This window comes from Clupea harengus, chromosome 9, assembly GCF_900700415.2.
Source record: "Clupea harengus chromosome 9, Ch_v2.0.2, whole genome shotgun sequence".
In the NCBI taxonomy this organism is placed as follows: domain Eukaryota; kingdom Metazoa; phylum Chordata; class Actinopteri; order Clupeiformes; family Clupeidae; genus Clupea; species Clupea harengus.
Window position 1 is genome coordinate 18,236,308 of NC_045160.1, and position 27,748 is coordinate 18,264,055.

At 43.7% G+C, this 27,748-nt stretch overlaps 1 protein-coding gene and 1 long non-coding RNA gene across 3 annotated transcripts in view; one reads left to right on the top strand and one right to left on the bottom strand.

Moving 5' to 3' along the window:
• kcnab1a (potassium voltage-gated channel subfamily A regulatory beta subunit 1a) overlaps nt 1-27,748 on the bottom strand; it is a 61,202-nt gene that overhangs the window by 14,583 nt on the left and 18,871 nt on the right. For both annotated transcript variants that reach the window (XM_031573720.2, XM_031573721.2), the window contains exons 2-3: nt 6,130-6,173; nt 920-957 (exon numbers count right to left, since the gene is read on the bottom strand). In XM_031573720.2, the coding sequence (XP_031429580.1) occupies nt 920-957; nt 6,130-6,173 (82 nt within the window). The remainder of the gene's footprint in view (nt 1-919; nt 958-6,129; nt 6,174-27,748) is intronic.
• On the top strand, nt 3,157-26,975 carry LOC116221846. Its single transcript, XR_004164312.2, has 3 exons — nt 3,157-4,732; nt 4,907-5,116; nt 26,077-26,975. It is a non-coding gene; the product is annotated as an uncharacterized LOC116221846 (long non-coding RNA).

Here is a 27,748-nt window from a genome sequence, read left to right on the forward strand (position 1 = left end):
CACAATGCTCTGCTCTCCCTCTGAGCTTCAGGGCCCAGCAGTGGTAGAGAGAGGGGAGGAGCACGGGGGGGCAGACACACACGTTTTAGACACAAACTCACGTCTACTTTAGCATGCCATGGGGACAAAATAGACAAAAAAAAAAAATGTTATTATGAGGTGCCGTTTAGGCCGTATATACTAAGAAAGCTTGCACATACACTACTTTAATCTCACATGTGCACTTAAAAAGCTCACAAGCATAGCACTTTTACCTTGCCCACTCACTACGTGTTCTCGCACGGACACATAAAAAGCATAAAAAGAGGTCAAAGTAGTGTATATGTTACTTGTGTATTTATGTGCGTGTGCGAGAAAAAGTACTGTATGTGCAAGCCTTGTTCTATGGCCTTAAAGGCACCTCACACAGACACTCACAGTGTCACAGCGGTCAGCGGTGGTGTAAAAGCCCAATGATGAGGCTGCGGTGGCTTGACCTGGGGAGACTCAGCGTGTCAGCATATCTCTCTGTGTATGCATCCCGTGCGCAATATGAACCAAGACTCCTGTCTTTCTTAATCCCATCCAATGAGGGCAACAATCTTCTCTTTTTTTTTAGAGGGGGTGGACATGTTAGGAGGTGGCAGTGAAACAGTGAGGGCGGTATGGAGCACCTCCAGGCGGGGGAAGGAGGGGTGAACTCTGTTTATGTAACCCAGAGAGAGAGATGAGACTTAAGGCCAGCTCAGCCACTTCACACAACCCCCAAACCCACCATCAGCCTCGGTTAAACTCTGCTGTGACACTTCGCTACCAGCACCCCACAAACACAGTCTTCCCCTTCCATGTGTCTGAGTCTGGCTCTTGTGCACATGTCAGCCCACTTTAAATCATTGCAGGGACAGATTAGGTTTCAGTTGTGTTGTATCATGTCACTTACCTCATCTGAGACTTGCCCACCAAATGTCACCCAGGTGCCTGAAATGAAAAAATTTACAATATTTGTCCTGATATGTCTTAACTATGTTCGAAGCCATCAACTGATGGTATAAACAGTTTATTAATTTATATATCATATAAATATATATTATATTTATGTATTAATTAATACATCATTATATCATTAATATAATGTTTTTATTCGAACTATAATTGAAAATTTTCCTCAATATATTTATTGTATTCAGACATGTTCTTAAGCATCAGTAAATATGTTTGATATATCTTGTAGAAATGCCTTTGTTTATACCTAAATATTTGTGAAATCAGATTGTCTATTAGTTTTGTGAGTGGAACAGTTCATCATCATCTATATATTGTTCACTGACTGTTCCATCAGAATGCTTGATTTAGAACGCTAATAATGACCACGTTTGGCTTGGCAGCTGGCCGTGGTCCTGGGATGCCTATAGTTGAGATGCTGTGTGTGAAGGTAATGTGAGCTTAGAGCTACTAGTGAAATGGAGGAGGTGGGATGCTTTGCCACACCGGAGCATGTGACGTAGTGGATATGTAAGGCAGGTTTAAATCTCCTAGAATACGGAAGTGGGGTGAATTACAGCTGTCAATCATCCCTCTGTGTTTTGCTTTACAGATGTTTACTATGTGTACTACTCCAGCATCTTAATAAGTGCTGCATTTTTGGTGTATTTGTGTTCTATCCACTGTGTGAACTTGGTTAAGGTGGAGTTCACAGCATTGCTGCTGAAATCGTGCCTCCCTCAGAAACGATCTCATAGTGTGCTGGCTGAGATGCCGGCACAGTATGACAGCAGAGCAACTTCAGCTACCAAGTCCCTGAATCCTGCAGGACTGCTGGCACGAACTAGAAGAGGAACGTATGAGGAGAGAAAAAGAACGCTAACCTTCAGAAAGAGAAGGGTAGTAGAAAAATAGCAGCAGCCGTCGAATTTTGACATGTCAGTGTATGAAACGTGGGAATCCTGTACTTACTGCAGATAAACTTCAAAGGGAGCCCAGACAGATGAGGACACAGTTCAGTTTGGGGGACTCTACGGGATGATTATTTAACTTCCTGTGTCACAGTGCTTTGCTGTTGGGGTGCTGTGATCCATACCACAGTAGTTTTGTTTACACTGTTGGCAGATTCCTGCGATGCCCTTCAGCTGTGACATCTGTGCGGTTTACTACTAAAGCTTGCCAGCATGCTTATTCGTTTAGTTGACTTTGGCAGTGATTCATTGGCTAACAGTTTGGTCGCTGCCCTAATCTGGATTAAATAACCTTTGCGAGGGCACATTTCGAGCAAAGACCTTGCTGGCAGCCGTTATGGCCTCACTGGCCATCCTCACTGTCAGCGTCATTATCAGTCCATCAGCACCACCAGCAGCATGCTCTGCAGCAGGCTGGACCGCGTGTGGCCGGGCCCGGTGGCCCTGCGGTGCGGTCTCCTGCCCAGCCTCCCACCCTGGGTGAGGGCATGCAGAGGACACGCAGCTGAACAGCAAGGACATGGACGGATAGATGGAGAGAGAGAGAGGGATGGAGTGATGGAGAGCGAGGGGGGGGACGGCACTAGCCAGTGGGCTCCTGATATCAGGGCACTCCACTGCTGGCATGAACATGACGGTGAAAATAGGAGCAGATTAATCCTGGTGGGGGGGGATAGGGGCTCTGTGGTAAAGCTAAAGAACAAATAACAGATGGGGGGCATGGGACAGTCCTTAGCGCTGTTACATCCACATAAGGTGATAAAGACCCAGTGACACTGCACAACACTCGGCCAACTCATACCAATGACATGCTTATGGAGTGGAGAAGAGGACAGGGAGTTACAGGACTCACAGCTCTAATGAAATGTGTAATCACATACTTGTAATTAAATGACCAATTAGATACTTGAATAAGGAGCTTTGAACTGGATTGTGTAGCTGCAGCTACTGGCAATGGAGTGGATGATGGGAGGTCATGATGTCTTCTCTCAGGCTAGGACCAGCAACACATAATCAGGTGGTCTCTGCTCCCATCATGTAGGCTATGGCTGCCTACAGCCTCTGCCCAACATCATGTCATTCTCCGGTCCACAATTCCACGTTAATGTCTCCAGACATGTGCAAACTCCAAATAGAAGCAGTCAAGCAGCATTTACTGGAGTAGATGGTCTACTGTCTGTATGCCACTGTTGATCCAGTCTGTCTCTCTCCCTCTTTCCCTGCTGGAGAAGCCTGAGCTCAGACTGTCAAGTGGTGCAGTGGGACTGGGCTGTTAGAAATGGCTGATTAGCAGAAACAGGTCAAAGTCATCGACCCATTTCTGGGGAGATTCGGTGTAACAGCTGCTCTGCTGGAACTGCCTCCACTACTACCTCAGCAAAGCCTGCCATAATTACAGTTAAAAATCAGTTTAAACCCTTGCAAATAGTCAAGTGAGTGCTTTGCAAGCATGTGTCACTAAATATTTTAGTTTTCTTTTACATTGTCAAAAATGCTCTTGAGAGTCTACAAAACCCTTATAGCCTTATGGAGAAAGTCACTGAACCAGTCTTTTTGTTGTTGTTTTATGGCCTTCTGGAGATCACACTGTGATTTTATGTGCGCGTGTTTCTAGCAGTGTGGGAAAGGTGGGGAGGGGCACTATCAGGGCTTACACTGAGCGTATCAAACAGCCATCTTTCTCCCAGAGACAGGAGATAAACATCAGACATCCTTGGGTTGCTGCTGCACTTTTGAACCTACCTACTCTAACACACCCACTCGATCCACATGGCCAAGATCAAAACAAATTCAGAGAGAGAGAGAGAAGGAAGGAAGGAAAGCAAACTAAAAACTACGAGCAAACTAAGCCACTCTACCACTCCTCCCCACAAACTGAGGTTAAATGGAAATGTGTGTGAACCCCCCCCCCCCACCCTCCTTCTTCTAATGATTACAAATGACTGGTCTCCTCTCCTCTCCTCCTATTCTCTGGATGTGGGCAGCAGAGGGAGGGGGCCATGCGGGGGTGGCAATTTGAACTGCTTCTCGCTTCAGGGAACCACAAATGAATTACAGCAGGAAAAAAAAAAAGTCTTATCAGTGCGATGGGAGAGGAGAGCGTGTTGGTGGTAAAAAAAAGAAGGGAGACCGGATTATCGCTGATCCATAGTGGGTAATAAGTATTTGGGGAGATGTGCCAGGCTCTAATGGCACATAATTTATAAAGTCCACTTCAGTACTGTCAGCACATCACTGTTGAGTGAGGAAGATTGCCAGTGCCGCTGCCAAGCGGACGACCACAGCCCTTCCCTCTACACCAGTGGAGGCCATGCCAAGGGTCAGATGTTAAATATTAAGATAGCTGGATTTGCTGAGGGCAATTTCATGTCTGAGTGCACTGCTAAGTGTTGATTGGTCCACAGTCTGTGTGTCGTGTATGTGTGTGTGTGTGTGTGTGTCTGTAGCACGGTTGTGCAGTGACCCCTGTCAATAGTTCAGACACCACCCTGCAGGCTACACTCAGGCTGTTCCTCTGAGCTGCCTCATCATCCTATATCTTCTCCACAGACTCAGTTTTGATCACATCCTTCAGCATGGCTGTGCAGCTCCCTTCAGATTAGTTGTCTTACTACAGTTTACTGGTGTGTGGATTTACTGCATCCAAGCAGTCTTGATGTTGAGGGTCAGGTGCATTTAATGGCTTCTGCCGTCATTATGGAACCGGCAACTTGTGGAGAAGTCCTCTTCCCTCATTCAAAAATGAGAGCAGATGAGTATCCATGAAGTTGAAATGTTAGGTGCAGATAAGCAGCACTAAGGTAAGCATTAGTAATAGTATTTTAATTACTAGTATTAATAGTATTATAATTACTAATATGAATAGGAATAGTATTATAATTACTAATATTAATAGTAATAGGTCCTATTGGATGTTTTTGAATCATGTTGGTCGGAAACATGATTCCAAAGTGTTTCCACATTCATTTCAATAGGGGAAAAAGGGATGAAAAATGAGAAAAACAAAAGAATGACTGAGAGAGGGGGATTGCAAACATTTTTACAAGAGCACTGCACGAGGGATCGGAATGGACATGTCAGAGTTGGAGCGCTGATGAAATGTCAAAAGCACTAGGAGCAGACACAGTGCCAAAAACAACGGTGGAATAAAGAGAAGAAGACTTCAGAAGAACAGTAGGCCTACTGTGAGTATGTTGTGCTGAGGCAAATCACACCAATTACTTCCATGTAGTAACAGAGGCAGAACTAACACATTCAAATTGGTTTGGTATAGAGGGCACCTGTGAGAGAACATTGGATATAGTTTGAGAGATGTGTCTAATTTGCATGTAGATGAAGGTGAAGATCTCTCTAACTATATCTAATGTTCTCTCACAGGCCTTTAGAAACACTGTATCAGACTAGTTCATAGTAAATACAGATTCCATTTTAAGACCTTTAAAACGGATGTGTGTGCATCGTTTTGAGAATGACCCTGATACATAGCGATGTAATCCTATAAGGGACATATTCCAGAGCACAGTCTAGATCAGTTATTCTATGTGGGCCATGTATGTAGCTATGCTCCAAATTCCCCCATGTACACACAGTCATCTCTCTCTCTCTCTCTCTCTCTCTCTCTCTCTCTCTCTATCTCTCTCCCTCTCTCACACACACACACACACACACACACACACACACACACACACACACACACACACACACACACACACAGACACAGACACACACACACACACACACACACACAGATACAAAAACACACCCTCTAGCTCCTTGAACATGCTGATGTTGTGGTTCAGAGACTCACAAACAGCATTAAACGCTTTGCTCTAGTTAGTCTTGTGCTAATTACAAGCTCCTTGTGACCTCCTTGCTAATTTACAGTATATTAGTGTGTGTGTGTGTTTGTGTGTGTGTGTGTGTGTGTGTGTGTGTGTGTGCGCGTTTGCGTTTGTGTGCATGTGTGTGTGTGTGTCAAAGACAAGAATGCTCAAAACATGCACTGTGCAGTATAATACTAGAAAAGTATTTGTTTCTAGGCAATGAGAATGCTGGGCATATGAAATGGAAAATATAACATCTTTGTGTTCCTCTGAGTACTAATTTAATGTAATGTATAATCATGTCATGCATGTTTTGTAATTAGCACTGTAGGGCACACAACACAGACAACATGACAGTTTTGAAACATACTCACCAAGGCCCAGGCATGATACTCTCAGTCCAGATTTCCCCAGGTTCCTGTAAAGACAGAATCATAGCTGTTTAACTGCCTGGTAATAGTGTGGAACAGAGTAGGCCAGCACGAGTTGAAGGTGATAGTTATCCTTTTAAGTTCTTCATTTGTTTTGGAGTATCGGTGATTTTACTATTCAATTCAATTCAATTCAATTTTATTTATATAGCGCCATAACAATACAATTGTCTCTAGGCGCTTTACAGAGCCCAGAGCCTAGCATTCTGGTTAGTGGTTAGTGGTTTTGTTCCTTATAGTGAATAATATGTTTGCTTATGATCAGACCTCTGGCTGAAGAGGTCCTAAATGAACTCTAGTGACACCAATGTGGGAAACAACAGCATGAGTCATAACTACACAGCACACTCAGTACTGTCACCTCTCCCTGTGCAGAAATCAAACCTTCTCTCCTCTTAAGTATACTTGGCCATCACAATATTTGTGAAACAATGACCTGAGCTATAAACATGACTTTTCATATATGATCCATTGAATCCATTGATTAACTGTTGGCATCAGCATTCTTGATTGTTTTTAATGAGAATTTCTTTCCACTGCACTGAGGAATCACGTGAGAACACAATAACTTGAAAATCCTGTGTGCAGAATGAATTACTGAATATAATGGAAAAGGCCCTTATAGGAAAACGCTCCACAGAAAAATCCTATTACTAGACTTATCTATACACATAAATGACTGAAATGAAATACAGCATATTTGACAGGAAAGCGCCAGAATGTCATAAATGTGCTGCCATTTTGTCTTTATCTGGCATCACATCCACTCTCCTTCATTTAAAACAAAAGGACAATTCCCTTTATGCTCTTCCTCCCCACATCTCCCAATCTCCAATCTTGTAGACAAATAGGGAAATTGTTTAAATGGCCCCATGCTTTGGTCACTACATTATGGTCATAAGTCTTACGCAATGTCTTTGGGTGAAATGTTAGCTTCATTTGGCAGTGGGAGAAACACTGACTCACTGTGAGTCTTGAAGAAACTGTGGCTGAAGGACATCGGTAACGCAGACATTTGGAACATAACAGACCGAAAATCTTGGGATGTACTAAGACCATCCAGACAGTCTCACCCACAATGAGATGACTATACATACTTTGGATAGCCTTTACTCTACCATACCGGCACTCCACTCCAGCATATTCTTCAGGACTGGCTTAGTGATAAATAACCATACAGGTTATTCTGTGGAATTTGACAGGGCTATTACTCTGAGTTTCCTCCCCAACATTGATTCATTATTAATAAAATGTTGAAGCCATGGTTAACAGTCAAATCAGTTACCCTGAGGGATGGCATGTGCTAGATGGGCGTGTGGCCTTGGAAAGTTAACGATGACATTTTCACACAAGCACTGTCTCTCCGGGGGTGTTCGCTCACGGCAGGTAATTTACCGTACCGCTCGCTGTAGATGTTTCCATGGTAATGTGACCCTCGCTTTTGTGTATATAATGACTGTGTGTGTGTGTGTGTGTGCGTCATGGTTATACATTCCACTTAACATCACCCAGGGAAAAACAATTCATCATTTAGAGATGGAGAGAGAGAGTTTGTATATGTGTGTGTGTGTGTGTGTGTGTGTGTGTGTGTGTGTGTGTGTGTGTGTGTGTGTGTGTGTGTGTTTAAATAAAAAAAAAAGCTGAGAGAAAATTATCCTTCATAAAGTTACCCTTTGGGAAGATGTAACAGACAGGAAGATTGCAGAGAAAGAGGGAGATGGGAAGGGAACCCTTATAGGATACCTTAAATGCAGACTGACTTAATGGTTTCAAGTCTTGACAAGGATCAACCACTGAAGTAGTCCATCTTTTTGTCCGTTAGTAAAAATCCCACTTTTAGCCTCTGAGCTCTTACCGTGACGTTAGCTACACACCAGCAGATGAGACGGAATCGCGTGAATCTGGACACGATATGTGTCTGATGCGTGACACAGGTGAGTAATAACTCGACCTTTGAGAGATCTCTCTCTCCCTCAGTCAGATATCCACTGATGCATACAACATATCATACTAAGCAGCAAAGCGACAAACCCCTGTGCAGGGCTATGCCTGCTAAGCTATAAGCAGGGCACGTCCTTCTCTCTGTGGTCTATTCCATGAAGCCCATTGCATAAGCAGGGTGTGGGTGATGATCAGTGTTTGTGACACTGTGTGATATTGCCCGTGAGACTGATAAACACAGGCATTCATTGCCCTTTACAATGGCAGTGTGACCAATCGGTCATCACATCTCATCTGTCACCTCCTCTCCCTGGCAAACACCAGCCATATCGGCATGACAACTGACTGACACATGCCAACACACACGATGTTCCACTTTTCCCCCCTTTTTCTCACTACCACATCCTGTGTGCACATATATACTTGCAGACTCTCTCTCTCTCTTTCACTCACACACACACACAAGCACATTTTAGCTCACATTTTCATCCGGATAAACACTTCATTATTTGTGCATGAGTAGTGTTTCTTGAATGTCAAAATCACTTATATGACATTATTTGATTATTTAATTATTGAATGCTATCTGTCTGTCAACTGTTGGATCTCATCTGAGCATCAATCCATCAGATCTTTTGAAAACATTTTTGAACAAATACAAAATAATAATAGAGGACTGACAGAACTAAGAACCTATAAACACATTTTGAAACAGGCAATCAGCTGAGACTAACTTCAGTACTTTAGCCTACTTGGCAAGATGGGACAAAATGCTGTTACTGCTGAATTTCTCGCCTGGAGTCTATAGAGAGGATGAGGTGCGACAAAGTGAGGAGCGTGAGACCTTGAAAGCTGGCTCAGAATTTAGAGCAGTCTTACGAGGAAGTGCTGAGTCAGGCAGGGGAAGAGTGAGGGTGGCACAGGCACATTCTGTTCCTGCAACAAACAGCTGTTGAAGCTCAGCCAAACCCCTGCAGGCACTGATCACCTGAACAAGTAGTCAGTGTGTACTTACAACACACCTAGAAACCTACTGAGGGATTGAGATGAGCGCACACACACACACACACATACAGAGCGAGAGAGTGAGAGAGCAAGAAAGACTGAGAAAGACCAGTATGGAGATATCACAGTAGTTAGAGATAGAGGACACTTCATTAAAGTCACGCATAAATTCACTACAGGCTTATTAGCTGTTAGCTAATATTAGCTTTATAATTAGCTTATTAGCTGCATGTTTCACTGATACCAGAAGCTCACCTTTCCACACATTTGCCACTAAAACGCCAGTGGGACTGTTTCCATATAGTCATTTCAAGTTTTAATGAAGAGATAAGATTGCAGTTTTAACTTGCAATTTTATCTTGCAGTTTTAATAACGCCTTTGGCATTTGGCGAGTGAACGGTGTTAGAATTGAGCTGATTTAACTTGAACTCAGGTGTTTTTATGTGTGAGAGTAAAAACCTGAGCTTCCATACAGTGGATAACTAGGTTATGGTGTTAATGACTTGGTTTCCAGGGGCAACAAGAAAAAACCTGGCAGCACACTGTCCATCACCTTTTTGCTACATACTATGTTCTCTCACTCTCTCTCTCACACACACACACAAAAACACACACGCACTCACATTCTTTTGGCCTCTGTCTCACTCACTCCAACTGTCAGTCTCTGTCTCTCCACATCTGATTTCCACCCTTCCTCCCCTCACGTGTTCTCTCATTAAAGAAGCCCAGCTGTGCTGCAGCGCACGCAGGACACACACGTGTGTGGCGTACGCATCCCTTCTCAGCTCACTGGAGGATGAGCAGCATTGTGCTAAGAAACACTGCTTTGCCCCACACCACACCACACCACACCACTGTCTCATCAGACATGCTACAGCACACCTTGCTGCACCTGGCATGCAGAAACCACCCGCTTGGCATGTATCACACCTACACACGTCACACATGGCTGCGCATCTCGTGCATATGTGACATGCAAGGAAAAGTGTTAAGGGGCGGTGAGAAAAATGAAAGAAAGAAAGAAGTGAGATGTAAAGATCGAGGGAAAAGAGGGAGAAGAGGAGGCTGGGCTCTGTGTTGTTTTCGCTAACGGCAGTGGTGATTGAAGCGCAGGAGTGTTTTCTGAAAAGATGAGTCGAATTACCTTCGTAACACCGGCTAACAGTGATCTACTTCTGCATTTTGCTTTCAAAGGAAAAGGAAAATGGCTGAGGTCGAAGTGTAAGTTCACTCCCATATACGGCAATCTCCACCCACTGCATCATTTTGAAGTGGGTAAGGGGCTGAGAGGGGGTTAGGAGGGGCTGAGAGTTTAGACTGAGACTCTATGAATATCATGACCTGATACAATGTTACAATTGGTTGACTCTGCATCGGCCTCGCAAGGTTCATGGTGATTTTGAACAGGAGACGGCGTGTTGAGCCATTTCCAACCCAATAAAAATGCGAATTTTGTCAATATTAACACCAGCACTGACATGTTTCATCACAGTTACATCATATTAGTTAGTTTACAGCTAAAGAAAAAACATTTTTTAGGGTGCACTTACACTGTTTTTGTGTCTGACATGATAGGGCATTAATTAATGAAACTGAGCTATGCAAACATCAGTGCATGACCCTCTTTCTGTGAGTTTCTTCCTCTCTGTGACAATGACAGTTAACTGGTGCTCCTCTAACTCCAGATAATGAATACATTAATTTGCATTTCAACAGATGCCTAAACACCAGGCTAATACAATGTTTGGTAAACAAATGTTGAACCGAGACTAATTAGGAGTTTTAATGATCAATGATTTTGTTTGCACAGGGGGAAGAGTGCATCAGGTGTGAAGACATTTGGGATAACATGTTTTTTCTATTATGGAACAAGCTACACAAACAACAAAATGTAAACAGAAAAATAGATGAAATGGTAGCTATACGTAGTGTGCATGAAATATGTAGATATTATTTAGCCTTATTTGCTTGGAAGCTTTTCATATCTGCAAATTAACTTTCTCCTAATTTTAAGAAGTCATCGTTTAAAACGAATCGACTTCAAAATGTAGGGTCCTGACTTCATTGATCGACTTTTCCGACGGTGCGACTGTGCCCTCGCAAAGGTTATTTAGTCCAGATTAGGGCAGCGACCAAACTGTTTGTCTTACTCTAGCCACTAAATCACTGCTAAAGTCAAAAAAATAAATAAGAATGCTTTTCCTGCTTCGTATGGCGTGGGTGTGTCCACTCACAGATGTGGGAGTTCCATGTATAAGTTAAAAGTCTTTTATTGTCAGATGCACAGATAACACAGGGTCAGACTGGGCACTGAAATTCTTAAGACAAGGCACCGCACAACAACCTACCATAACATACCATAACATAGTATAAAATAACATGAATAAATGAGTAAATTAGTTCCTTTTAAAGCAACACCTTTTTCTGTGAAACTTCTAAATTATTTCATGTCAGGCAGACTTCCTGCACAAGAACCTCTGACTCCTTTGATGTAAACCGCTCCATTCACGACCGGAAATGTGTTGTTTGCTCTATTGTAGAACAATTACCGAGCTCCATGTGAATGTTAATAAGGTAAAGAATTAATTACTCAACCAATTTATTTTTGACTGTTCCCTGCTTTGTGTCAATGAAATTATCAAATATAGGTGATCCGCCTATTCTCACTGCACAGTTGCTGATGTGCGAAGCCTGTTCTCTGTGCTCGCTGTCCTATGACATTAGGGCCAGCTTTCTCCACAGTCATTCAAGGAGGTGAGAGGTTACACTGTGAGAAGAAGATATGGCCATATGGATTCCTCATTACCTAACTGCAATGCTGTGAGAATAGGTGATGCTATAGATGTTTGCTGAATGTCCCCAGGATGTTTAGTGATTGTCGTCCTCAGATTGTCCCCCATCTATAACGTTATAGATGTTTGGTGATTGTCGTCCCCAGATTGTCCCCCATCTATAACGTTATAGATGTTTGGTGCGTGTCCCCCGACCAAGGATTTGGGAATGTCCCCATGTTTGATGAAAGTGTCTGTCTCTCTGTTCCCAGGAACCTTTGCGCTTGGACAAACAAGGAAACACATCTGTTGTTGACTGAGGAGAGTCACCTTTATATTATAATGCACCTCTGTCTCCTGATGTTTGTCCGAAAAGATGAACCACTGTTTTCAGATCCCTCTATCGCCGGGTTTGGCATTGGTCTCCTATCTGCCCCCTTACTCTCTCATGCCCCCTCCCTTCTTCCCTTCTCCTGGGCTCGTGGGTCTCACCTAATCCACATTTTAAGGGTGAAATGGATTTGATGAATAGAAGGTGCCAGACCATTGGTGTGTGGTATCATTTAATGGTCTCAGTGCGAGGAGTACTAAGGGTCTCAGTTGTAGAACAATAGGGTAAATCTTTTCCAGAACCTTGGGAAAATATTGGTCCTATCCACAGTGACACAGCCAGCTGTGGTCACAAAATGCAGCCCTGGGATCCTACCTCCTGCCACTGTGATAAGGAAATACAAAGAAAATAGTGCAGAGGTCCCCAGATGTGTGAATAGTTTCTCCATGCAAATTCCCTTTTCTTCTGGCTGGGGTTTTAAAGGGAGGTGAAAAAATGTATTCTTCGAGTGTTTCTGTATTCAGAGCTCCCACACGTTATATTGGTGTGAAGACATATCTCAGGTATGCTATATCCTTGACTTGCTTTCTATTTTGTATCACTGTTAATAGTGTTATACAGTAGCTTTATGTTTTATTTGTGATTTAGCATAGTCATTGTGTTTCTATTTCTTTGATTTTGCATTGTATTTTTGCTCATTCCTGGCATTACAATAAATTGTTAATTGTTAATCTGTAGCATTGTCTCTTCTTAAGTTACTAAAGTTCTAAAGTTACAAGGAGTTTGTGTATCAAGCACTCACTGGGCAAAGTAGCTCTAGATCACAGCAGATTACTGACAGTCAGGCTACTAACTGTAATCATACCATGATGACGGTCCATGAACTAGTTTACAGAATGCTGGTAGAGTAGCGTGAATATCCGTAAGTGATTCCTTTGTGAACACAGATAAGTCCTTGATGAACGAGTAGTCAGAGACATTATATTGCTGATTATCATTTCGCAAATACAAGCCACGAGGGTATCCGCGGTGGCTAATAATAAAATAAATTCAGATTCAGAGTCAGATTGGTCAAGAGACAGCTTCAACCTAAGTAGTCGCACTAAGGCGGCGAATAAAAAAGATCACGCATTAGACCTTTGGCCTCGAGTAACCGTCTCTCTGCTCCATCAGTGGTGCTCCCTACAAATGTTCTCCAGATACTGCACGCCTCCTCATTACTGCATCAGCAGAGGGCTTTGCTCTGAGGTCTGTAGCAGGAGCACAACCCAGAGATGACAGCAATTACTGTGAAATGTGCACTTTTGACTGTGATTTGTATATAACATTATTGTACATCTGCTTTGTAGTGCATTACTGTGAATCACAATTATGGGACATTTTTAATAAATGAAACAGTATCTCACTGTAGAACTGATGTCCTGCATAGTATATTGCATTGTGGAAAAATAGAACCTTTTACTGTGAAAACCTTGATTCAGGCTTCTATCAAATTCCTTGGGTCAATTTTTAAAAGTGCTATATAATCCAATTCATTTGAATTGAAATTGAAAAGCAGGAAAAGAGCAAACACGACAATTAAACAATTAATTCAAGTTATTAAACAAGTTAATAACTCAGCTAAATGTTCATTCAATTACAAACCACCCAATGACAGGGCTCAAGACTCCAAATCAGTTCTGACCAATGGCAGGGCTCAAGACTCCAAAGCAGTTCTGCCCAATGACAGGGCTCAAGACTCGTTTCAGCCAATGACAGGACTCAAGACTCGTTTCAGGCATTTGTTGAACAGTAACAGTCATTGGCCAATTGCGGCTGTTAGTTGGAATGTGGCTCTGTCTTCTTTTAGCCTGTATACCTATAGCAACCAGATGACCTTTCCTGTTTCCTTTCTTCAGCATAACCTTATGGTTGGAAAGAAAATATAAAGGGTGGAGTGAGAAATACCTGCAGGAGAAAGAAAGAATCTAAGGCCTGCCCTACAGGATACCAAGCCTGAATGAGTCCACAGAGTCCTTTTCCACACTCATGTCAGGGGTATCGCATAGCGGAGAGAGAGAAAGCCCCGGTCCCCACTCAGCAGATGCAAGATCAGATGCAGCCGCACAGACCTGCAGTCCCCTGGAGATCAGAGATCTGTGAAATGGAAACTGTCACTCCGAGACCCCGGCTAAAGTGGGTGTGATCCATACCAGGACTATTAGGGCCATATCAAAACCACTATTTCTCCAGAGAGAAACACCCCAGAGTCAAAAGGCTGAGTGCTGCTTCAGTCTAACATGTAGTGCCTTGAATGCATAGATGTAAGGTCCAGATGGAGATAATATTGGTCCTGTCCCGCTAGCATTTATCCAGTGCATGGAAGGGAATGGATGCAGTTGAAGATAGAATACAGAGAATCAGAGAGAAAATAAGGGAAAGGTTATGTGGTTGAATAAAATAGTATTCAGTCTGGCCGTTCCTGTTCCCCAGCTGTAATGGTCCATATCTCTTCACTGCATCAGCTGTGTACTATGGTTGACTGTGGTTTAGGCTCATGATGTTCGTTTTGACATGCACCAATACCACAAAGAGTAGATCTACGAAGTTCCTTAAAACATGACATCGGTTGATGCAAAAATCCCTGGAAGGAGGATTGTGTGAAAGTGGAAGGAGCATCTGACAGGTGATATTCTTTGAACATCAGAGAGCTGGGGAAAAAGGGGGCTTGCTTCGGTAGACTTCTCTATAAAGCAAACAGGAGGAGTAATGGCTACAAGCCCTCGTAGTTTCCCGGCAACTCCGGAAGCTGTGGGCGTAATGCAAACCCATTGTGGTGTCGGTCCTCCTACCCACCGAGAGCGAGAGAGCGCGCGCGCGCGAGAGAGAGACTCAATCACCACGAGTGGGTGGATGGAAGGCGCCGCAGGGCACGGGTGGAAACGTTTTTCACTGGAGAGCCCTGCAACCTTGAGAGGTGGAGAGGAGTGGAGGAGGGGGGAGGGAGAGGCGAGAGCACAGACAATACAACTCAAAGTCTCCCAGATGAATGAACATGGCATCACAGCAACAGAAGCTGGTGCCTGAATCAAGTGTTTTTGACTTCAGTGCTTTTGCCTTCTTGGGTCAGAAGTTATGTGCTCCGCACACACACTCTTATGATCTACATCAGTCGTTCTCAAAGTGTGGTCCGCGGACCACTGGTGGTGCCCCGTAATGGTCCGCGACGGCAAAAAGTAAATTATTGCGACATTTCTAACATACAACTCAGAACGAAGAGATCACAGTCAGTAGTAGCCTAATCTATTACAGAGTTGCCTAATCTATTAACAAGGTCATGGATTGGTGGTTTAAGAGAAAATTAAATGAGAAATCCTCTGACAGACAAGGAGACGGTGCAACGGTGAGATGGTTCAGCCGCAGTGGGCATCATCCCGCCGCGGAGCTGCATTCAAACAGCGTTTTTTTCTCCCACTGCGGAGACAGCAAGATGATAACTATATTATGTGTTGTGTGACGTTGGATAATGACAACTCTTAATTATGAAAAGTTGACTACTAGGATGGCTTTATTAATGGCAGTCGGCTAGCCTACTGTTGGTAGGGAATTACTGCATTCGCGTGGTCCTTATGCGCATTGGTTGTGTTGTGTGATACATTGGCATGTCTGAGTGTGTGATGGGAGTATGAGGCTGTGAGCGAACTATAGTTTGTAACATAACCAAGTCACGCATGGAGCAGGTTCCAGATGCTTTGCCTAGCGCATCATATCTATAAACTAGCCTACCGGTACGTAAAAAAGGAGTGCCCACCCTCGAAAATCATGTGCCGCTAACAATTATCTGGCGCCAGGTCTGGGTAGAAGGCCTGTTGTTCCGGGGATATACTATTCAGTTAGATGGTCCGCGAGTTTTTTTTTATTGGCTAAGTGGTCCTTGGTCTGAAAAAGTTTGAGAAACACTGATCTACATCTACACACACGCACTAAAATAGGAATACTATCTGTCACCCCACAGCCAACAAAACTATATACTATTGCTAGCTACTTGCATTCACCGGACGTCTTGTACCTTTTGTATTATTAATTATCTTAGTTGGCCCACGCACAATTGATTTCTTCCCCTTTGTTGGTCTTGAAAGAGCAGCACACTTTCGAACTGTAAGCTTTGTGTGGAGTAATTAGGTGCTGTGCCACAGATAATCTAAAATGGCTGATGGATGACTAGGTACAGGAGACACAAAGCCTCTATTGTCAATTATGGGAGAAATAGTGTCGCTCTCAGCAGAAAGATTTTTACGTGCTGGTCAGACAGTGGACGCACACACACACACCCACACACACCCACACACACACACACACACACACACACACACACGCATGGACACACGCACACACGCATGGACACACACACACAGGCACGGACACACACACAAACACACGCACGGACACACACACACACACACACACACACACACACACACGGACAGAACATACACACATACACGGACAGAACATGCAATGCTCACACACACACATACAGTTGTCTGTATTTCTCTGTGATAGCTAAAGTGTATTTGTGTTGTGTTTTAGAGCCCTGGAGATTTTAATTATCAAACAGATGTTTGGGGTCATGTGCGTGTGTAGGTGCATCAGTGTGCGTCTGAGAGGGATGCAAGCTGCTACTTCCCTCTCAAGCATCCCTCTCAATGACATCCCACGCTTGATGGATGGGTAAGTCAGGGAACACACGGTCACAGTTGACATGTTTAAAGCCGGGAGTGAATGGACGACACGCTGCATGAGGGGAGGAAGGAGATCCCTGCTATCCTCACGATGCGTGATGGGCAGCAGAAGCAGGGGGGGGGGTGTAACCACTGGAGAGGAAAGTCACTCACGTTTCATAATTCACATGCCCCACTTTGGCTGAAACGCGTGAGTTCTGCTCTGCTGAGCTGGAACTGGTCTGGCTCCTGTACGTCCCCTGTGCTGCCAAACGTGTTGGCATTCCAAAACACCCCCCCCCCCCCGTGTGAAAGATTAGTCAGGTTTATACTCGCTTAGAAATGGGATGTCTGGGGGCAGGTTCGTTTTTTTTTTTTTATAGATGCTTGTAAATAGGAATAGCAAAAAAGCACTCGTATCACATATTGGTTGACGAACCCCTCCACGCCACCATTGCACAAGGTATTTATAATGTTGGTAGTGAAACAACACAGTAAAAGAGTGAGGGAATGGGAAATAGAGGGCAGAGAAAAGGAGGAGAGAGATAAGAGAGAGACAGACAGAGAGGGTAATGCTGAATTACTGATTTATCTTTCTCTCTTTTCTCATCACTACCCCCATGACCATCATTAAGCCCTTTAAAAGACACATACACACACACACACACACATTCCCCATAAGTGAGAGAAGGAGGGAGAGAGAGGTTTGAGAGGTCTTTAAATGTGGTCTAAAATTATAAAGAAAACCAAGCCTCTGCAGTGCTGGGAACATTTTCATTTGATCTGCACACGGTTCTCCTCCGCTTTAGCTGGAAGCAGGAAGCAGGGCAGTGAGTCTGTGTGAGTCCTACAGACTGATCCCGCCAGACCAACCTCAAGAGCTGGTGCCCATGGGGGGGATGCTCAGAATACACAAGGTGGTCGATATTCCTCACTGTTTGTGTGTGTGTGTGTGTGTGTGTGTGTGTGTGTGTGTGTGTGTGTGTGTGTGTATGTGTGTGTGTGTGTGTGTGTGTGTGTGTGTCCATGTGTGTGTGTATGACTGTGCACAATTTCTGAAAAAAAAATTGGGAAGACAGCCTGATGTGAAACAGTGAGTGGGGTATAGTTCTGAGTTCTCCACTGAGCCGCTCTAGGCTGAGGACCCTTGGTTAATGATAGACCTGTAGTCACTAGTCAATACCTGTTAGTGGTTTGGAAAGCAATTAATGTCCCTCTCCCTGAAGGTCATTGTGGACAAATGTCCCTCTGTGATCATTCATACAATGTACAGTAATAAAATATATACATTGTATGTAGTATGTAAAATTATATACAAAGAGTGAATGAAAATACATGTTGCCAGTTTGTTTAGGTACACCCAGTGAAAATGAATGCAGCCTATTAAAACAGTCCTGCCAAAAATCTCTTCTCATGATTGTTATAATGTTTAGTTTTTGCTTTCTATACATTCATTTGACATTACTGTAAGTGGCTGTTTGGGTGAAGGACTAAGCTATTACGTATTGATATATACATACACATTGCATGCTTTTTTTAGACCAAATATCACTGACTCACATGCCCCATTGCAATCCCACAACATATATTTAGCCGCTCTGAGATATGTGAAGCGCTGGGACACATGAAGGGGCTTGTGACAGTAAGCAGGACCTGCGCGCGCGCGCGCGCACACACACACACACACACACACACACACACACACACACACACACACACACACACACACACACACACACACACACACACACACACACACACTTTGATTCATTTAATCTCCCGGAGCTACTCGGCTGAAAATGTAGCCATTATTTGTGGGCGATTGTGGGGGACGGGGCTATAAGCAAGCGAGACATGTTTAATAAATCTCCTGTTGGTGTGAAACGGGGAACCCGATTATCTCCTCTGAACTGTAGTTTAATGGCATCTAAAGACTGGCTCCCTGTTAACCTGACCTATGCTGTAAAATAGGACACATTCATTCCCGAAATATAAATTCTGAAAGGACTGGCTCACACCGAGCACATAGACTCAGAGCGTGCCTTTCAAGGCGATGCCCACATCATAAATCTTCAGTATTATTAAATTACCATCAGCCGGTGAAGTTGTTTAATGTGATGCTTATTACTGGCAGCAGATTACATTCTGCCCGAAGCGTTTCCAGGCACTCAGGAGAACCACCTTGCCTGGCTTGGAGGTTTCAGGGTTGAAGTCAGGACAGATTGGCGAGCGCTGAGCTGTGCTTTACCCTGCCGTGTGGCTAATAACACTGGGATTTAGAGGCCAAAGCATCAGGTGCTGGGGGGGGGGAAAGGGGAGCCAGGATGGAGGAAGACCAGTCACCAGGGTGCACAGGACAGGGCAAGACATTCACCCCAGTGACCACCTGAAGCACAGTGGCAGAGCCTGTGTGTGTGTGTGTATGTGTGTGTGGAGACGACAAACAGTAAATGATGTATCTTGATACTTTATTTCCTCACATTTTACTCCCTTAGTATACAGTATTTGGTATACAGCAGTTATCAGCAGTGTAAAATATAGTATCCGTGTAGGAATCTGTACTGTAGTATTCCATCTGCAATGTTTTAGTATGCCGATACTACAAATCTGGAATGTGTCTGCTGCATTCTTGTGTGACAAGCTTTCCCTGTAAGGGACTGGAGAGTGTCGTGTTACATCAAGAGCTGTGAATTTGTCCCGCCGCCGAGGGGTTTGAAATCATTTGTCTTGTAAATATGAAGACATCTCAACCTGAGCACCATCCCCAATCCCATCCCCAATCCCCCCTCCTTCCAGCTGCATCTTTCTTCATTCACAGAGGCAAGGTTTTTTCTTCTCTTCGCATGTTAAAATAAATACTGCAACACTGGAGCAGCATTTAGCCAGCGCTATCGGCAATAGCATTTACACCACAGGGAACAATATCATAGATTATTCATGAGCAACTTGTTCTCTGACAATAAGTCTAGTCTGAGATTATTAGTGTGGAGGGGAAAAGAAACAGAAAAAGCACAGATTCAGCATCTCGGTGCTTCTCTTGTGGGGAGGTAATTAAAGTGCCATTCCCTGCTCAGGTGCGGGAGGGTCAGAGTCGCATTTGTTGGAAGAAAATCAGCGCTGCTCTCAGTTTATTCCCGTGGATAAAGTGTGATAAATGAAGCGGGTGAGAATTGCTTACTAAGGCGTAGGCTAAACACGGCGGCAAAAGTGGAGGTAAGCAAAACAGGCCAGAAAAATGTCATCACGACGGAGAACGAGAACAAACCCCACCGATGCCTAATTAACAGTCTGGCCTCTCCTCTTCTCTGCAAGCCATCTCATTAACCCCCCCCCCCATCCCACCCCACTGTGTTCCCTGTTATCATCAAATCAGAAACTCCAACACAGCCACCGTGCAACAGGAGTTTGCAATCATTACGCTGTAAATTAACTCCAAAGCGCAGTACGCTTGCTGCAGATTAAGTCACCAAGTCCAACATTAAGCCGTTTCCTGTGGACTCACAAAGTTCTCGCAACATGAAGCAAAGGGAGGAGGAGCCGTCAGTGTGACACCCGTTTATTTGGATGTAGTGTAAAAGCAGGGTTTAGCCCCCCCCCCCCCAGCCTTTCTCTGCGATGGTCACACTGCCTCTGTGAGTGCCCTCGTCAGGTTAATGAGCAGTGTGGGGGGATTGTGACTGGGGTCTGGGCCTCTCTGTCACTTAGCGACACAAGGGAGCGGAAGAACACAACCACCTTTTCTATTACACAGAGCACACACACACACACACACACACACACACACACACACACACACACACACACACACACACACACACACACACACACACACACACACACACATATATATATAGAGAGAGAGGGGGAGGGGGGTGGGGGGACTGGAGGCGTACCAAAAGTCAGAGGGATGTTGTTGACAGAACAGCATACCATTATTATGCCAAGGCAACTGCTGAACCAATTTAAGTATACACAGGCTTAAATACTTTATGACACTAACCAGAATCACAAGGCCAATCCAAACCGGGAGTGGACCAAGGGGACGTAGAAAATGTAATCACCAGTTAACAAGAAGAGGAGATGGAATGGCTGCTACCGATCCGCTGGGAATTAATAACAAGTTTTCAATAATTACAAAACTCTGATGTGCAGAAACTATTCTTTTTTGCCTTTTTCTGAAATGTTGTCACTAGTGTGTGTGTGTGTGTGTGTGTGTGTGTGTGTTAGTGTGTACATGTGCATATGTGTGTGTGCACGCCAGAGGCACCATTTATTCAAACTAATGACCAACATAATTTGCTTTCAATTAATTAATACATCTAACTATCCATAGGTCAGGTTCCATTGAACCAAGTCCCGCAGGCCTGAGCCAGACAGGTACCACAGCTCGTACAGCTGATAGAACCTGTATTTGTATCCAAGTTCTGGTTGTACACAAGGACTGGGTTTGTTTATCAACTGTGGGAAGGAAATGGAACCTCTTAAACTGACATGGGCACTTTTATGGCAGTAAGAACACAAAGCAAGCCTCACTTCAGCACCCTTTGCCTTCCTCATGTCACCCAGAAATGCACATCCCCCATACGAAGTGGCAACTTACATTTTTGCTGTAATTTACGTCTCCATGGTGATGTCGCTGTGATAATTCAGCTTCATGTTTCCTACTTTGTTTAAAGACCGGTTCACTCAAGGCACATTTCTACTAAATTAAAAGCAGTATGATGCTTCAAAACTGCAACCTTTACACTTTAACTGTCTTGACAATACATAGATTTCTGTAATGTAAGTATAGTTGCGTAAGATATAACAGATAGCGTAATTCTCCTAAAGATTGCCTGGTATTTCTGAGTGATCCCCCATGCCATTCTACCAAGAACATGCCACCATGTTCACCTTGTGTTCAAGAAATTGCATCAGTAGCTGTTCAGCAGCTTCGGTTATTTATATGTATATTGCACAAGCCACTAATTGCCTGTTCTTTTCTAAATACAAAGACGCAAAATGGTTTCCAGGAGCACATGACAATCAGACTGTGTGTGTGTGTGTGTGTGGTTGTGGTGGTCATAAAGCAATGATTAGTCTATTCAGATCAATATCCTCCCTTTCCAACAGATTCTAATGGCCAAGGACCCATTCCTGTCCCCGTCCTGACTGCGGGGGTATTGATCGTAATTAATTTTAATGGCTGTGGTAAGTGTGCCTGAGCAAGTATGCCCTAATTAACAAACAAACAGACAAGACCAACGGCGACCTTATGCTAATCTAAACTACCTCCGTCAGCTACATATGCACACTTTCTACATAAACAAGTATCACATTGGAATGTCAACTTATAACACAGTAACACACATATTGTTCTTTTCTATTAGTGCAAACAGTGTGCTATTAGAGGGGAGTGGGGATTGGCACTGGAGACAGATGTATTCAATTGGAGAAAACAAAATGAACACTTCTGCCAAAGCTTTCCTGGGTGATTATGGCTTGTCATATCATACTTGCTGACAAAAAAGAAAAAGGAATTCAGCTTTTTGTTCCTGGAATTCTTTGCCTCTGGAAGTGTCTTTGTACATTTGGGATATTTAATATCTTCATTACCGAACACTGAAAATCATAACACAGAGCTGGCCGATTTGGAACGTACTGTATCATCAGTGCCAGTTGAGCATGCATTTCCATGGCTCTCATCCAGTTTAAATGACATATTTGCACTCATTAGTCTCTTTTACCGATGAATAAACCCTTCCCTTTAGCTGTGTGTCTAGCCATTTGACCCCTACTGTTTCTCTAAGAAATGCACTGTTAGTAGAAATGCACCACAGCCATCGTTGCATTCTGTGCTATTGCTCACACTTTCCCCATGGGATCAATTATCTTTGCAGCAGGAGAAGGAACTGCTCGTCACACCGTTTTTTTTTAGATGCATCCTGCCAAAACTCTACGCCAACATCTGACGAGAACACACAAGCTGGTGAAACTGCGAAAACGTCAGTTTCCACCACTGGAGGTTTCCTCTGGTGGGTCCATGGAGAAAACCACACATCTAGAACATCAAAACATCTGCAAACGCATTAAACGTGAGCGCCACAGAGTAGTTGGCAGCCGCGGTGGAAGTGGGAGTGGGGATTATTTTGGGGAGGGAAGATGCGTATCGCAGCACCTTGCTTGCCTTCCGCTGCAGCCTCCATGGGACCAGAGGCAGTGCTCTGTCACAGCCAATAAGCTCTCAGTGCAGTTTGTTGTCTTCTTTATTCCTCTGCCAGGGACTGCAGATGACTACCCCGCTGTCGTCAGAACAACACTCACTCGCACCAGGACAATGGCTCTGAGTATCACCCTAAACCGTGTTCACACCATATCAGAAGGGATTGGGGATGAGGTGAGACAGGGGAATAATCTATGACGAGAATCTTCATCCGTGATTCGAAAGAAGAAAGTAACACGAAGAGAAACATGCCTACTTTTGAACAGGGTCACCCCTATGCCAAACTGACATATTTATCAGGGATTGTTACGTGATTACCCTACTTACTATACGATAAATACCAACACTATGAAATACAGCTAACTACAAAAATGGTCATCATAAACAAATTTAAATTTCATTGCTGTGTAATTAAAATGGTGTCTGCAACTATGTGATTTGTGGATGCTGCTTAGCGAGTAGTTGGAATGCATGTGGTTGGAGATATTCAATTCACATAATTGCCAACAGTAATTTAAACATCACTAGGACTGTGTCTTGGCTTTTTTTAATCACTAATGTAGCTCCATCTCGAGATGTAGTACTGCCAGACCACTCCCTCAGCACAGCCCCCCGTCTGGCACCTGTCCCGCCAGCCCTGCCAGGCTCCAGAGGGCCAGTGCTTATCATGGCCGGGCACCAGCCCTCCACATGGGCATCAGCGTTTTCTTAATAAAAGAGCCCGTTCTAATAAAATTAGCCTCTGAGGGATACCTCAGCCGTTTTGTCTCAACCTAGCACACCGTAAATGGTTTCTACAGCTCGATGCAAAAGCCAAAAGCTCTTGGCACTGTACGCCTCCATTAAGGCTGCTTTTGTGCAGAGGCAGGGCTTTGTGTTTGTTGATAAACTTCCCTGCTTTTTTATTCATGTCGCTGCCCTACTATTGCTTTTGTGCCCTTGGTTAAGTACACAGGGTTGGCTTTGCTATTTGTACTACAGAATTCCTGTGGATGGGAGCCATTGCTGTCTTACGATATATTTATATTTATTGTATCATTAGAGAGCTTGTGTGTGCGTTTGTGTCTGTGTGTGTGTGTGTGTGTGTGTGTGTGTGTGTGCATGCAAATACGTGTTCATGTGTTTTTCATCAGCTGTTGTGTTTTTGTATATGTGGCATTTTTGCCACTCTACATTGCTGCAGTGCCCTGTAGCTGTCATGGTGAAAGAATTCATTAATAATAGTCAGTGTTCATTCTTAATAATGGTCAGTGTTAACTCTCAATAATGGTCACTGTTAACTCTTAATAATGGTCAGTGTGAACTCTTACAAAAACACACAGAGTGTGGAGATATGCACACCCCCAGAGACAAACAAAAGGAACTACCATGAAATGATAAAAATGTCTAAAGAATGAAAAAACAGATTGTCTCCCCCCTCTGCTCTCCTTCTTTCTCTCTCTCTCTCTCTCTTTCTCTCTTCCTCTCTCAAACACACACACACACACACACACACAGTCACTGTGTTTCTCTGACAGTCTGCATGATCTTAACACCTCTCATATTCAGTGGGGGAGAGGTGGAAGCTACTTTATTAATAGAATTTCTCCTGGATGAAGTTGCCCCCCCTCTCCGTGTCCCCACACCTGCAAAATAAGCTGTTGCTGTTCACTGGTTGTGCTTAATTCATTTAGAATGAAGTTCACTTTTTTTCCCTGTGAACATTCATTTTTCCCCATGATTCTTACGTGCGATTTACATCATTGATGCCTTTTTTTAGCAATGTTGCCTATGCTTTCAGGTATATACTTGAATTGCACACTGCAATGCAGATCAATTTGCAACACAACAATACAGAGGCATTTTTAAGGCATTTAAACCTTAAACCTTCCAGAAAATGAACCATTTACGTGTTTTATTGAATTCCGGTTATTCCCATCAAGCTTTTTCACACACCACTACTCTTTCAGATCTACTCATTAATTTGCATAACCTACTGCTGTCATCCAACATCATTCCTCTTGGAGCACCAATCAATATGATCAATACAGCCCATTCATCAACTCCCACTGGCAGAGACTGTAGAAAAGATACAGCGTGAAGGACTCCCCCACGACAATCACAGGCTATCAGTTTGGAACTCCATCCGTCACCGACTGACCCGACGGGTGGCATCCCATTACCACGACTAGGGAGGGAGATGTCACCTTGTGATAGACTAGGCACTATGATTTTGGACCCTTTACTCCTGAAATACAGTACTCGCCCCGAGACTTTACGGTTCAGAGCAAAGTGTGTCCTTTAAGTTCAGAATGACTTTGCGCTAATTTAAGGTGCTTGATGTTCTTTAGTCATGACACTTTTTGTTGACCTTTCTTTCAATCTCTTCTCCACGGAGGGCCTTGGTTAGCGCAATCTGAAGACATCTCTAAAGGTCAGCAGTGACAAATGAGATGTTTCATTGTAAAAAGAAAAATATCTCTTGTGAAAATGGGTACAGAGTGTTTTCTGGATGAAAATGCTGACAGCCATTTTCCGTTAAGAGCCATTACGATGGAGACAGAGAGGACGCTTATCAGTGTGCTCTTTACTGTAATGTGGCATGATGTGGCAGATGGAGAACCACGTCCACAGGGGCCCTTTCCAGTGGCACATCTGACCTTTCCCAGAGTTACACGATGTAGGGAGGCAGTCAGGGGATGTTGTCATGGGTTGTGAGTCATGATGTGGCTTCATATGGACTCAGTCAAATGTATTAAGCGCAACACGCATCATGTCCATGCATCACATGCAGGAACTCCACCTCGCCTTAACAACATCAGCATAACCTTTGGTAGAAAAACAGACATTGCCATAGATTCATGGCTGGGTATATTATGTAGTAGCCAGCAGTGACACTGTGTGTGTGTGTGTGTGTGTGTGTGTGTGTGTGATCTCTGTGTGGTCATCCATGTGTGCAGGTCTTGGACTATGTCTCTGTGTAACAGGAGTGGAGTGAGGCAGTGGCCCATGGGAAAGCACACAGTGAGAATGAGACAATGGGCTGTGGAGAGCTGGTGAGTGAAAAGCCGAATTTCGAGAAACACTACACGACCTGCTCCCACCAGACTCCTACACTGCACACTGCATCCTCCTGCACATTTAATGGCCTTTTGACAGCCTGTCAGCGAGCCAGCGATCACTATCTTCACAAAGGGAAAGATTCAGTCAGTCATCGTACTGGTTCTGAAATGGAGGTTGAACCCTCGTCCACACTCTTCTCTGCAGTACACTCATTTTAAAGAAGCACCCACAGGTCGTTTCCGACAACCGCAGGCAGTTTGCCACTGGAGCCCGAATGGATGAATGACTGAACATTCAGGAACCGTGTCTGGACAGTCTGTCAAATCGCCTGAGAGCAGGTTCTTCATTTTGTTTTGTCTTGTCCGATGGCAGTAAGATCTGTGAGGCATATTCACCGGCCACCTGGCTAACGGAAACCTCTCTAATTTGGCAGGAGTGAGATGACACAAAGGGAGCCCTCTGGGGCTTGGTGTCTGCTCCATCAATGTCAGGAGTGGGAAATCTCATTTCAGATAATAAATTACATAAAGTGCAACCTGTAAGAGTTGAACTGATTTTCCAATGGCTTACGGCTCAGGCAAGATAAATGAGAGAATATCAGTTTTTAAATGTCTGTTTTTGGAAGACAGGGTGCTGGCATGGGTCATTATGAATAGTTATCAATTTTTTTTTTAATTACTCACCATATCTGTGATTAATGTGGTACAGTGCATACATTAATCTAAAATAAAGTGTGAACCATGGACACACGGATATCTAGGTAGAACAAACACACACACACACACACACACACACACACACACACACACATACACATACACACACACACACACACTGATGTTAGGACTCAGGCATCACACCTACCCGAAAAATCCTGTGGATTCTATATAGTGGGGCAATCAGTGCCATTGTCATGAGGTTGGGTGTGTGATGCAATTAACATGTAATTACCAAACGTCCACCTCCATCTTTCCATCTTGGGGAAGCTAAGTGCACATAGCTGACTGTTACATATATAGTATACCTTCAGGGAAACAAACTCAAGCACTGCTTTACTCACAGGCAACACTTCATAATGAACTAGAGAAGAATTTCCACAAGAAAATGGGAAGTGTGATTGCTCAACACCAGCAGGGGATCGCTACCCCTTGCCCAGCAAATGACAGATTATACAGACCAAACACTGATTATTATAATTATAATCTGGAACACATGAGCATACAGCGCACAGTATACTTTATGATTATTTTATGATTTATGTTTAGAGTAATAAAACGTTATTCAAAATGAGTTGCCAGTCTTTACTTGTTGTGCACTTAGGCAAAACAATGTCTAAAATTGACTAAAAGGTCTAAAGTGGTCTAAAAATATACCCATCCTCAATGAAACATATATTAGCCAACTTGCTTTGGAATCCTTAAAGTCAATGCAACTGAGTCTGCAGGTACAATTAGTCTAAACTGTATGCAATCGTTAATGTGCCTTTGGGTTGATGTTAGATTTGAAATGATTGCATTGGTAGCCATAACACCCAGCTAATCAGACAAGACCTTACATACTCTACCATAC